We start from the raw sequence: 12,405 nt of genomic DNA, 5'->3' as shown, positions 1-12,405 counted from the left end.
TGAGGACTTCCTCATTTGTGACCCGGTCAGTTCACGGGATTTTAAGTATTCTGTACATATCTTCGTTCAAGGTCCAGGTTTTAACATCTCAAAACAGGATAGAGAAGACGTAGTATCGCAGCATTCTTACTTTTATACCAAGAGGCATTGCATAAAATTTGGGATATAAAAGAAAGAAAAGAAAATCGATGATTATTAATCAAACTATTAAATAATACAGAAGTGAAGGTAAACCAGATGTAACCTATGTACATTAGGGTGGAACGAAAGGATAGGAAAAAAAAATTTTTGTTTCAAAGAACTTTCTAATAGCACTCGAAAGTTGCCTTTTCATGTCTACAATAAAACTACAAAATATTGTTGTTCTAGGTTTATACCTTGAGGTGCCGCAAGAGCATTGAAAATATAGGTTTTTAACAAAAAAATACAGACATTTTCAAATATTTTATATATTTAACCTGGTGCCATAGCTAACATTTTTTAGTCAAATATTGTTTATAATAACAGTTAACATTGCTATCATTGCTATATGTACACATTGCTATAAGATTTCTTTAGTTACAATATTCCGCTTGATACTCAAAACATTGTTATTTATTTCAAACTTAAGAATAATCTTGTGGGAAGCAATATTTGCCCTAGCAAAGCCATTTCTTGCTTCTAGATCACAGACACTAAGAGATGACTCAGTCACGAGCTTTGTGACTCTTTCCACTGCCTTTGTATGACACGGAAAACACTGAAAATCCACACACTGCAACAACTAGGGTATATTGCTTCACTTATATACTTTAAGTCCTCGTCAGTTATATGTTTTATCATATGAGGTTCAGTAATTACTTCTTCCGTCCAGTTAATTACATCAATTTAGTCATTGGCATTAAAGTTAAGCTTTGGGACAACAAAGTTCCTTGCACAATTTATGAGTTCCGATCTTGCCTTCAAAAGTCGTCGTAGACAACATATGTGTTTTCTCTCTTATGTGTTTTCTCTCTTATGTGTTTTCTCTTGTCACATAACATGGAGAGAAGCATATTTTTTGGGTGAGAGAAGTAATCATTCCTTTGAATTACTGGATCAGTTATTTGGAGATGTTCCTCACAAAGATAACGTGAAAATTTGATGAGTCCCCATATAAATTTTGATCCATTTACACAAGATGGTTTTAGTTTGATATGAGACAAGACTGGGGCATACACCTTCATCACATTCATAGTTAAAGTTTTCAGATTATCTGAAGGATTCTCTGTTGCAACACATAACCGAAGAATGTGATTGGCCAACGTAAGCCATCGTGAATGAGCTAATTTCCCAGGGGTTTTTAATGAAAGATCAGAAGGACATACACTACTGGGGATTGTTTTGCACATATCAAGTAAATATTGTAGATCTGTGCTTAGATCATCTTTAATCTCTAGAATAGGGAGGTTGTTTTGTATGGGAGCGAAATTAACCACAGGAAGCTGGTTACAGATTTCAAGTTCTTTGCTTAAAACATCTTCAAATTCATTAGGGTTTTTAGTTTTTCCATGACAAATGACGCAAAAGCAATTCATTGGCATGGAACAAACAAATCAGCCACTGCAGCGGCTTATTTAGGTTTTTTTCTTTTAAAGCAATTACACCATTGTTAACACCGGTGATAGTGGCAGTTCCATCACATCCGATAGCTGTTATATTGAAAATATTCAAAGGATTGCCTCCTTGAAAATTCTCTAATATGCTTTCTTTTATAGCTTCACCTGTTCCGGAAGCAGAAGTTATATGCCACAGGAAGGTTGATCCAGGTTCCTCTACTATTGAAATGTGCTCTTATAGTATAAGTCTTTTAGTAAAATTTGTGCCCTAGTTTTTCTTGATTAATTGTTTTGTCTTTTCTTTTTTTGAGTGAAGCTAATTTCTGTGCCATTTGAACGATTTTTCAACCATGCTCGATGTATTTTCATCCTGTGTAATTACCTTACTTTTATTATCTTTCATAATAATGCCAACATCTTGTACAGCACTGGTGATTGCTGCTGCTATTCTGTCTGAGACACCAGTCCTGTCACAGATAGAAGCTACTGTTGGCAGTTCTACTCACATTTGTTTAGTTATACTTAAAGAACTTGAGGGCTTTTTGGACTTATAAATAAATTCTTGCAGGTAACTTTGATCGTGTTCATCAGTAATGTAATATTCACAGCTGTGTTACCATCAGCTACTGATTGTCTGTAATTCAAATGCTGCTGTACTAGTTTTTGCCTCCTTTCCTCCCTCGTTGCCAGAACCTTTGAAACTATCTTGTCAACTCTATCAATACACATTTTTCTTACGTCTTGGCTTTCATCTGCTACTAAGAATGTTAAATTATATTAAAAAATGAAATAAATATTGACTACTAAATATTTCTTTAAATGTGGAATTCTAGTTCAAACTTTGTCAGTTTTAGTAAAAATAAATATTGGATTATTGTAAGTTAAAACTAAAATTATCTTTAAAGAGTAGTTTTAGAGTGTGTATTTCTCATTTAAAATAGGAATTAGGACATTACAATAGCTATTTTTGACCAAAATAAAATCATCAAAATTCGCAAAATTTAACTAAAAATTCTAATTTTCAACCCTTTTGCGGCACCTCTAAAAATATTTTGTTTTGAAAAATATTTTATTTGTGGCTTAACAATGGCTATACGCAACTTTCTATCACTATTACACTTTAAAATTATAAAAACATTTTTTTCGTTCCACCCTAATGTACATGCCGAACATAGAACATTGTAACAAGAAGAAGTTGTCAATTGAAGGTCATAGACGTTTGTGTTTTATACCGAATGTTCTTCTGATTTTTACATCAAGTCCGGAGATTATCATAATGATCTAAATGCAGAAAATTACGCTAAACTGTTGAAATAACAGTAATTAATTCCCAATATTTTCATAAAATCTTTTCGGTTTGTTATGTCATTGTTTTTATTAGAATGAAGAAGTAAAATCAATTCTATATCATGTATAATACCCAAAGTATTATCAGCAGGTATTAATCTTAATAAAGTATTATTAATAAGATTTTTGTTGTTTTAGGTCACATGTTAGTTAATTGGTGTTTGTCCGAGATTAACGAAAAAAACTCAATAAGCAAAGAAATAAATTTCCAAGAATTAAAAATACTTGTCATACAATTCTGTACTCACCTATTGGCAGCAGGAGTTCTGAAGCAGTTACCTGATAAAGAAGTCCCGATGTATAATATATTTAAGGTAAGTGCAGGATGAACTTTAATATGTATTATTTACACTAAGAAACTCTTGATAGCTGATTGTGCTACTGCATCTATGTCATCGTTAAAGGCGAGAAAGATCTTTACTTCCTGAGCAGCCATGTCTGGTATTCTGACTTGGAAAAAAAATCGTCATGGAAAAACTACATAAAACGGTTCGAATCAGCTACAAGAGCGAATGGATGATATAAAAACGAAATAGCGGTAAACCTAACTATTGTTCTTCGAGGGGTTTCCTTAAATATGATTCAGACCAAATCTGTCGAGGATAGAGATAATTTCGAACAGCTTAAAACGAGACTAAATATGCCATATTATGACCATGAACACTTGGAGCGTGTCTGTCAGTTGCAATTTAAAGTCGAAGATAAAAATATACTGGGCTTTTCAAGAGTATGGGGTAGATATTGTCAGGTTAGTACGATATACTTATTCAACAGCTCCCGAAGACTTAATGGAAAAGTTGGCTGTTCAAACATTTATTGATGGTATTCGCGATCATGATAAAAATTCTGTTTGAAATCTATAAAAATCTGTTGTATATCTTCATCTTGAGAAACCATATGATAGAGTTCCTCGAGAGATTCTGTGGTGGGCACTCAATAAGAAAGGAGTCCCTGGTGAATATGTAAAGATTGTGAGGGTTATGTATAAGGGAGTAACGACTGGTGTTAGGACAGGTGTGGGAGAAACTGATAAATTTCATGTGAAAGTATAATTGCGCCAAGGCTCGGTGCTTAGTCCGTATTTATTCTCACTAGTTTTGGACCAGATAACAGCGAAACTACAGGGTAACATTCCATGGTGCTTAATGTATGCTGATGATGTCGTCTTAGTAGGAAATAGTGAAAGAGAACAAAAACTAGAACAGTGGAGACCAGCTCTGGAGGAAAAAGTTTAAAACTTAGTAGGACAAAAACAGAGTATTTTTAATGTTCATTTAAAGATGAAGTTACTTTACTACAAATAAAATGGTGTCTTTGGATGGTGAACTGATTGTAAAAAGCAATCGTTTTAAGTACCTGGGATCGGTATTACAGAGTAATGGAGAAATTGATAGAGATGCATGCAGTAGAATTAGGGCTGGATGGATGAAGTGGAAGGAAGCGAGTGGTGTGCTGTGTGACAAGAAAATTCCAATGAAGTTTAAGGGAAAATTCTATAAAACAGCCATAAAACTAGCTATGATGTACGGAACTGAATGTTGGGCAGTGAAAAAGAAAGAGGAGCAACGAATGCATGTGGCGGAAATGAGAATGCTTAGATGGATGAGTGGAGTGACAAAAAAGAATAAAATTAAAAAGGAGTATATTAGGGGAAGTCTAGGTGTGCCACCAATTAATGCCAAAATGAGAGAGCATAGGTTGAGACGGTTTGCTCATGTTCAACGTCGAGACGCTAATAACCCAATACAAAGAATTGCTGAAGTGCAGATTCCTGGAAGGAGTAGGAGAGGAAGACCAAAGAAAACGTGTGGGGAGACGATTAGGCAGGACATGTTGCTAAAGGGGATTAATACTGATAGGACCCAAGATATAATTGTATGGAGAAATGCAATTAGGGAAGCCGACCCTGCATAGGGATAAGGCAAAGAGAATGATGATGATCTTCATTGTATTTTCAATGCTTTTCAAGCATTTGTCTAATAGTAAATATTTGATCAATTGTCGATCTTCCAGGACAGAAGTCACATTGGTATTTGCCAACTATTTCCTTAGCATCATCTTTTTAGCAATACCCAATTCAATATTTTACGCTGTCTTTACTTATCTCATTTTGCTTATATTTGAGTACTAGTCCAAGTAATGAAGCTTAAAATAGGACAAAACCTCGAAATTTTTACAGAATGGATCGATTTGCTTGAAAATTTGAGAATAAGTAGTGAATAGTCCAAGGATCAAAATCTATATGATGCCGAAAGGCGCTTTTACTATGGGGGTGGTTGCCACCCCATCTCGAGGGTGGAAATATTTATTATATTTTGACCACAAGAGTTGGTAAAAACATTCATTATAAACAAAAAACGTTCTATACATTTTTTTGATAAAATTAATAGTTTTCAATTTATTCGCTATTGAAAGTGTTAGTTTTATATCGAAAAAATCAATGTTTTTAATCAGTTTTCTGCTAATAACTCAAAAAATTTTCGTTTTATCAAAACAACTTTACTTAACAAAAATGTACCTTTTGAAAAAATAAACACAACCGTTTTTTTTATTTTCTTTAAGACCAATAGTAATCGAGCTATACTTTATTATATTTTGGCTCTTCTTCGTCAAATGCTAAATATTGTAGTTTCAAAGTCAAAGGACGGAAAACTATTCATTTTTCGAGGATAACTTATTAAAACCGAATTAAAGTATTTAAAAATATGTATCACCAGAAATAAAAAAACTCTAGTTCAAAAAATTTAGTGACTTATAATGAAAATAATGTCAGAATATCATTTTTTCAGCAAAAAAGTGATCGTAAACAACCCCCTAATTACCACCCTAATTAAAATTTGTCATTGACCTGATTTGGTTTTCTTGATTTATGTATTGTTATAGGTTCTAGAAGTTTGATCGGCTTAGAGTGATTAGTTTAAAAAAAAATGGAGTTAAAAGCGAATAACGAGTTTTTGTAGTTTTGTAAAAAATGTTGTTTTCTTCAGAATAGGAAGATTAACATCAGATATACGAAAAATTATTTAAATATGAAATTGTAGCCTATATAATTTCCAAGAAATTGTTTTGCAAAAATTTTTTTACGGCAAAAATTGAGTGAGCTATTGACAATTAAAACTTGTAATATCATGCAAAAACCACCTTTACCAACCCTTTCAATGCCACTTCTTTTTGTGTCTGAGAATTTGAAAAGGATTTAATATTAATAGCCTTATAGATCTTGTAAAAACCTACAAAATTATTTTTTAACGAACTTTCTAAGATAAAAAATAAAAAAGTAACGGTTAAAAAATCAATATATTTTTTTATTATATATTATATTATTATTTATACATATATTATTGTAAGTTAGCGGCGTTTTTAGTAATTGGCCTTATTTATTCTTTTTTATTTATGTATTATTAATAGATTCTAGAAGTTTGAGTAGCTAAAAATGATTAGTTTTTAAAAAACTGAAGTTTAAAGCGAATAACGAATGTTTGCAATTTGGTAAAAAGTGCCATTTTCTTCAGAATAGAAAAATTACCATCAGAGATACGAAAAAATGTTCAAATATGAAATTGTAGGTAATTTAATTCCCAAGAACTTGTTTTTATAAAATTTGTTCTACTGCAAAAATTGAGTGAATCGTAAATGAGTATACCATCGAAAAACATTGATTTTTTAGATATAAAACTAACACTTTCGATAGCGAATAAATCAAAAACTATTAATTTTATCAAAAAAATGTATAGAACATTTTTTGCTTAGAATTAATGTTTTTATTACCTTTTGCGGTCAAAATATGCGGTTGGCATCATATATATTTTGATCCATGGACTATCTATCCACTACTTATTCTCAAAATTTCAAGCAAATTGACTCATTCTGTAAAAATTGCGAGGTGAAAAGTTTTGGTTCCTGGACTACTAAGGATGCAGAATTCTGTTGGAATTTTTTTCTAGATAAGCAGACAGGTGATGAGTGTATATTGTAGGCTTTCCCATGTCCGCTATTTTATCGGCATGTCTTTAAAAATTTGTAAAATACACTCCGACTATCTAGAGAGATGTCGCTAGCACGGTCGTATGCATTTAGTATTTTATTAATATACATAGTTCGACAGCTGGATTCAGTTGTTTTCGGGATACACCACAGGCAGCGCTCCAAGCAGAAACCTTGTAACCTCGGAAACCTTTTTTTGGATGGTGCTAGAAAGGTCACCAATGGAGACACTGCGACGGCAGCCAGATGGTAGGTGGAAAGCGAGTCGTGGGTTCGAGACTAGCTTTTGGAACGTGGAAGGAAGTCAATAGAAGAAATAGGTAAAGATAAGGCAAAAGAAGATAGATTAGAGAGAGAGAGAGAGAAACAGATAAAAAGATAGATAGGTCAAATTACCTAAGATAAGGGAAGAGATACAGGGCGCCACTTAACTTTTTGGGGTTGCAAGGGGAAAATTAAGAAACCTTAGAAACGAAAACAGGTAGGTAAGGAAAGATAATGAGGTTCTGAGACCAAATACAAGAAAAGATAGAGACAGTTAATTAGTAAATATTTAGAGGTAATCTCTTATCAGGGAACTTATTATTAGTAGACAAACCAAACACGTGAAATAAACAAAAACAATATAATATCGTATAAATGCTTCACCAGAAGGGTGAGTTCCAAAAAACACAAGAAATAAAGAGAAAACAGTATACACCAATAAAAACTGCACCAACAATTAATGTGTTGTTGTGTACAGTTAGAAATAAACAATGATTATGATAGAATAAATACAAGTATCATATTATGACAAAAACATGCACAATTAAAAACACAGTAAAGAGAGCCTGGTTATGAATTAAAAAAAACAAATCAAGCATCTATCATGAAAAATCTCTCTTTATTGTTTTTGGGCTTATCTCGAGATAACTGATATGATAAATTTAATGATTAATAGAAAATATAAAGTACAAAGATATAATAAAATTAAATGCAAAGCATACCAAGTTAACAAACGTGTACGGTTCAAAGATCAAAAACCACCCCGCACTTGGTTTTATAAACAAAAAGCCAATCGCACAGCTATTAATGAATTAGTGAATGTTTGTACTTAAGGTTTGACAATGAAAAGTTCTTATGTAATGAATAAAAAATTCTATTAATGAAATCGCTGATGAGATTACACCGGAGGTTAGCCTTAACTACAGATGAAGATATTTTAGCCCATAAATTGCTCTATTTTTGGAAATAGTTGTAGGTAGTATAATTAAGACACTTACAGTTACTCTGCCTCTTAAATTGCACTGATTCTATATTTACTTTAACTAGTAAGCAAGCACTGAAGTTATATGGTAATTTGAATCTAATCGGGTGTTAGATCCAAATACAGATACGATAAGCGAGTGAATACCACTCAGATAAGATCATAAGATCATAGAGTGACTTCTCACTCCCAAGATATATTGCAGATAAGGTATATGGTAGATAAGATATGAGGTACCAGAGACACACGTCTGCACTTCAAGCTATTCAGCAACCAACCTTCTCTTCGCAATCTTTGCGATCTCTCCCTCTAAAAAAGTGGGGATATATCCCTACTCAAAAAATGGAACTCCAAAAAAGAACCGACCTAGTTTAGTTTTTAGGTAAAGTAGCGGTCTTTTATAAAAATGCCGAAAGATTAAGTCAAGGGACCTAACGGTGGTTTTCAGAAGGGAAAGTTATTCCTTTGAAATATTACTGAAACGGGAAAGTGACCATAAAACATAGCAATACCATGCCGCTTTGAATAAAGTGTAATACCTAACAGAACTCTAGCAGTAACTTTTTGGGAGGTTTCTTAACGGTACCTTTCTTACTAACAGATTACAATAACAGGAGCTATATAAAATAAGAGACTTTGGGTTTATTTTCAAAACATTGTGTTTCGGTAAAGCTGCAATAAAAAATGGTCCCGTTTATAATAATAAACTCAGTTATTTGCGTTTGTCATACCGACAACGAAATGTGCCAGTACCGTTATGATAATAAATTTAGTCAAGGATAGTTATTTACTGAAACGGCCATAGGCGTACCCGTAATGGGTACTAGTGGGTTTAAAATTTAATCCAACAGGTATATTAATTATTTACTAATCCTATAATTTAAAAAAATGTTACAACCTTGGTCAGCCAATGGTGGTGGTCCCTAATATAATTTAATCTAAAGCTGTCTTTCCTTATTTTACGTACTATTGATGAGTGATGTTATTTCTTGTTGTCAAGCCTTTTCTGGAATTTCGACTTTACTTAATTCATGCTATACAAAAATTATGCATAATGACTTCTAATTTATTATTTTTGTACAATTTCAGCCTGACTTAATATACTTCTGGACGCACACTGAAGCCCCAGCGGCTGTTCCTCAAACACCCGGCAGGCTGAGCATGATATCCTGGCCACCGATGTCTCCATCAGAAACACTCATGTCGCCTTACGAAAACGAACCAATATCAGCCCCTTCGATCATAGACGAAATCCTAAAACCTAGACCAGAACTAAAAAACTCAGCACGAGACGTAGAAATATTAACTTTGGAAGATGAAATCAAACGACTCAAGCAAGAAATCGAAAAATATAAGACGTTAGTGGAAATTCAAACGCTTACAAAGAATGCTGTAATAGATTTTTCTTCTCCTGTAGAATCGCCGAGTATAGAAGAAAAGTTTTCCGAAAAATTTGTGAAACTTAATAAGGAAGTTATTAAAAAGGACATTTCAGTTCAGACAGAAGAAATAGATGATTTAAAGAAACCTAGCACCGTGTCAAGATCAACTTCTTGTGATGAGTCATTTACAAACAATTTGACACAAATTTCAATACAGTCACAATGCAACAAACCACATTTGCTCACTGAAAGTTCGTCTATACCACCCCCTCCTCCCATGCCAGCTCCCGTATCATCAGATAGCTCAATTCAATCGGGTTCACCTCAGTCGCAAAGTGTAACAACATCATCGTTACCAACAGCCAATATACCACCCCCTCCTCCTCCCCCACCGCCCTTACCGATGGCAGGAATACCACCACCCCCACCACCACCTATGCCAGCTATGCAGTCACCATCAGGAGCGCCTCCTCCACCACCTATGCCAGGAATGTCAGGAATTCCTCCTCCACCACCTATGGTAGGAATGTCACCTCTGCCACCTATGCCGGGAATGCCACCTCCGCCACCGATGCCGGGAATGCCACCTCCTCCGCCCATGCCAGGTATGCCAGCACCACCACCGATGCCTGGTGTGCCACCGCCTCCTCCTGCACCGGGAATGTCTGGACCGACGCCGTTACCAGCTCCTCCAGTAGGCGGGTGGAGCTCTCAAAAAGCAGGTAATTTTGGTAAAATTTCATTATCTCTACAGATTAGCAAGAATTAGAATATGAGCAAAAAAATTATTTGTCTAAACGTATACAGATCAAACCAGCAAACAGATAAAAATTTTTTTTACACACTATCAACTTTTTTGAGAACATACACCTGTTTACTTGTTTGACCTACTTAGAAGTGTGTACAAGTCTTACAGTCTTTTCAATTTAAACGTATACAGAACAACCACTGAGAGAATACTTGTAGTTTATTACTTTTATATTAGGATGGTTTCTTAATGAACCATATAGTGAACTAGTGAACCGTTCAAACAATAGGCTTTGGGAACTATGGACCTAATATTCTGTTAGGACAGTTTCATAAGATTTATTCCATGTAGAAAAAGTGCCTTGACAAAAAAGAAGGAGAAATTAAAATCTAGAATGTTCTAGATGTCATCGAAATTCTCGAAATATCTCGTAAGGTCTGGAATATCAGAAAATATATATGAAGGAGGTTGACAATTCAAGCGGTAGCAATAATGAAGTATTTTAATAGTTCTGTCATTCAGTTCGAATTGTTAACAAGTGTTATAATATTGTTTGCTGTTTTCAATCTGCAATGCTGTTAAAAGGGAAATATTAAAGTCAACTCTACATTTACCACCAGAAGCTATTGACAAGAAGAGTTGTGGTTCCTCGACCCCCTGTTCGACTTTGCTACTAGATGTTATAGAATGGCAGTGGGCGGCAGTGGCAATATCAAATCTCTTCTTGGAAAGCGACAACCAAATTGTAGTTTAACCGACATTAATACTGCGGACAATAAAGCAACCTAAGATTACTTGACTATACTTTCCCAGAAAAATATTATTATGGCTGAAAAATTCATCCCATTCTTACTTTTTACTTTTTCGTGTCTGGATCCGACTACAGTTTTCTGCCCAATATCGAGCTACGTCTACACCTTTTGCATTTGTGAGCCATAAATCATCGAGGGTGCACTGTGATGGGCAAAGTCTGCATTCTCTCAGGTGCTCCACGTTCTGTATTTTCCCACATTCACAAAGTGCGTCGTTATCTGTCTGGATGCCCCATTGAATGAGGTTCTGTTTTACAGGGGCAACACCTGTGCGTATGCGATTGAGTGTCCGCCAGGTCCTCTAGTCCAGGTTCATTTCATTAGGTAGATCTGGTTGTAGGGGGAACAGTTCGGGTGGTTCGACGCTGGCATTTCTCATAAAGCTTTTCCTTGATTTAAGTCGACTGGTTCCTGGCGCTTCGTCAGACCCGTATTACTGGCGCCTTTCATCGAAAGTTTGTCTGAACTTCTCCACATATTGTGAGGCTGCATCTACGGTCGTCTGGTGATGCGGATCCAGCTGCCCGGTACAGTAGGGGTAGAGGGGCAGGCATCATATAACCGGTAGTTATTCTACATGTTTCATTTAACGCCGTAGTGACTTGTTGGGAGTGTCTAGATTTACCCCAGACGGGAGGAGCATATTCCACTGTTGAGATACATAAGGCCTCAGCTGTTGACTTTAAGACCTGGGGTTTGCACCCCACTTACTCCCTACATTTCTCCGGAGAAGGTTGTTTCTCGAAGAAACCTTTTGTCTTGTGCTCTGACAGTGGAATTATTTTTGTTAGTGATCGGTCTAGTATCACTTCATCCCGTTCTGATATTGTCCTAAGAACTAGAGTGTTTTCTTTAAGAATGCGAAATAATTCTTATATATGTAGCACAAGATGTGCATGTCCAGAGGTCGTGAGAGGTTATAAAGTATCGAGATATTCGTCCGACCTCGGACATGAGAGACTCTACGTAGAAAGCGCATGATATTCTCCTGATTAAGGACTAGATAATAAATGTTTCTACCAAGGACCGGCTATATAATATAGGGTTCTTAAGCAAGGAAGAAAAGTAACGGTCTTCTTATGGTCTTCAAATGTAACAAAACGTTTTTATTAATGACTATTAAAACCTTTTGAAAAAATAGAATGACGAAAAATGTATTGTGTATGGCTCCAATTGTTTTTTCATAATCATAAAAGGAATTTTAACCTAGATTATTTATGCATAAATTAGCACGTATATGAAATTCCTTGCTCAAATTGCGACGGGGTATATATCGGACAAACTAGCCAGCTACTAAACTCCAGAATTA

General features: G+C 34.9%; 1 protein-coding gene across 5 annotated transcripts in view; it reads left to right on the top strand.

The window, feature by feature from the left end:
- LOC114326309 (formin-2) overlaps window positions 1-12,405 on the top strand; it is a 151,737-nt gene that overhangs the window by 79,303 nt on the left and 60,029 nt on the right. For all 5 annotated transcript variants that reach the window (XM_028274627.2, XM_028274626.2, XM_028274628.2 and 2 more), the window contains 2 exons: window positions 3,063-3,238; window positions 9,244-10,258. In XM_028274627.2, the coding sequence (XP_028130428.1) occupies window positions 3,063-3,238; window positions 9,244-10,258 (1,191 nt within the window). The remainder of the gene's footprint in view (window positions 1-3,062; window positions 3,239-9,243; window positions 10,259-12,405) is intronic.

Source organism: Diabrotica virgifera, chromosome 4 (genome assembly GCF_917563875.1).
Source record: "Diabrotica virgifera virgifera chromosome 4, PGI_DIABVI_V3a".
Taxonomy (NCBI): Eukaryota; Metazoa; Arthropoda; class Insecta; order Coleoptera; family Chrysomelidae; genus Diabrotica; species Diabrotica virgifera.
This window is presented reverse-complemented; position numbering and strand designations above follow the sequence as displayed.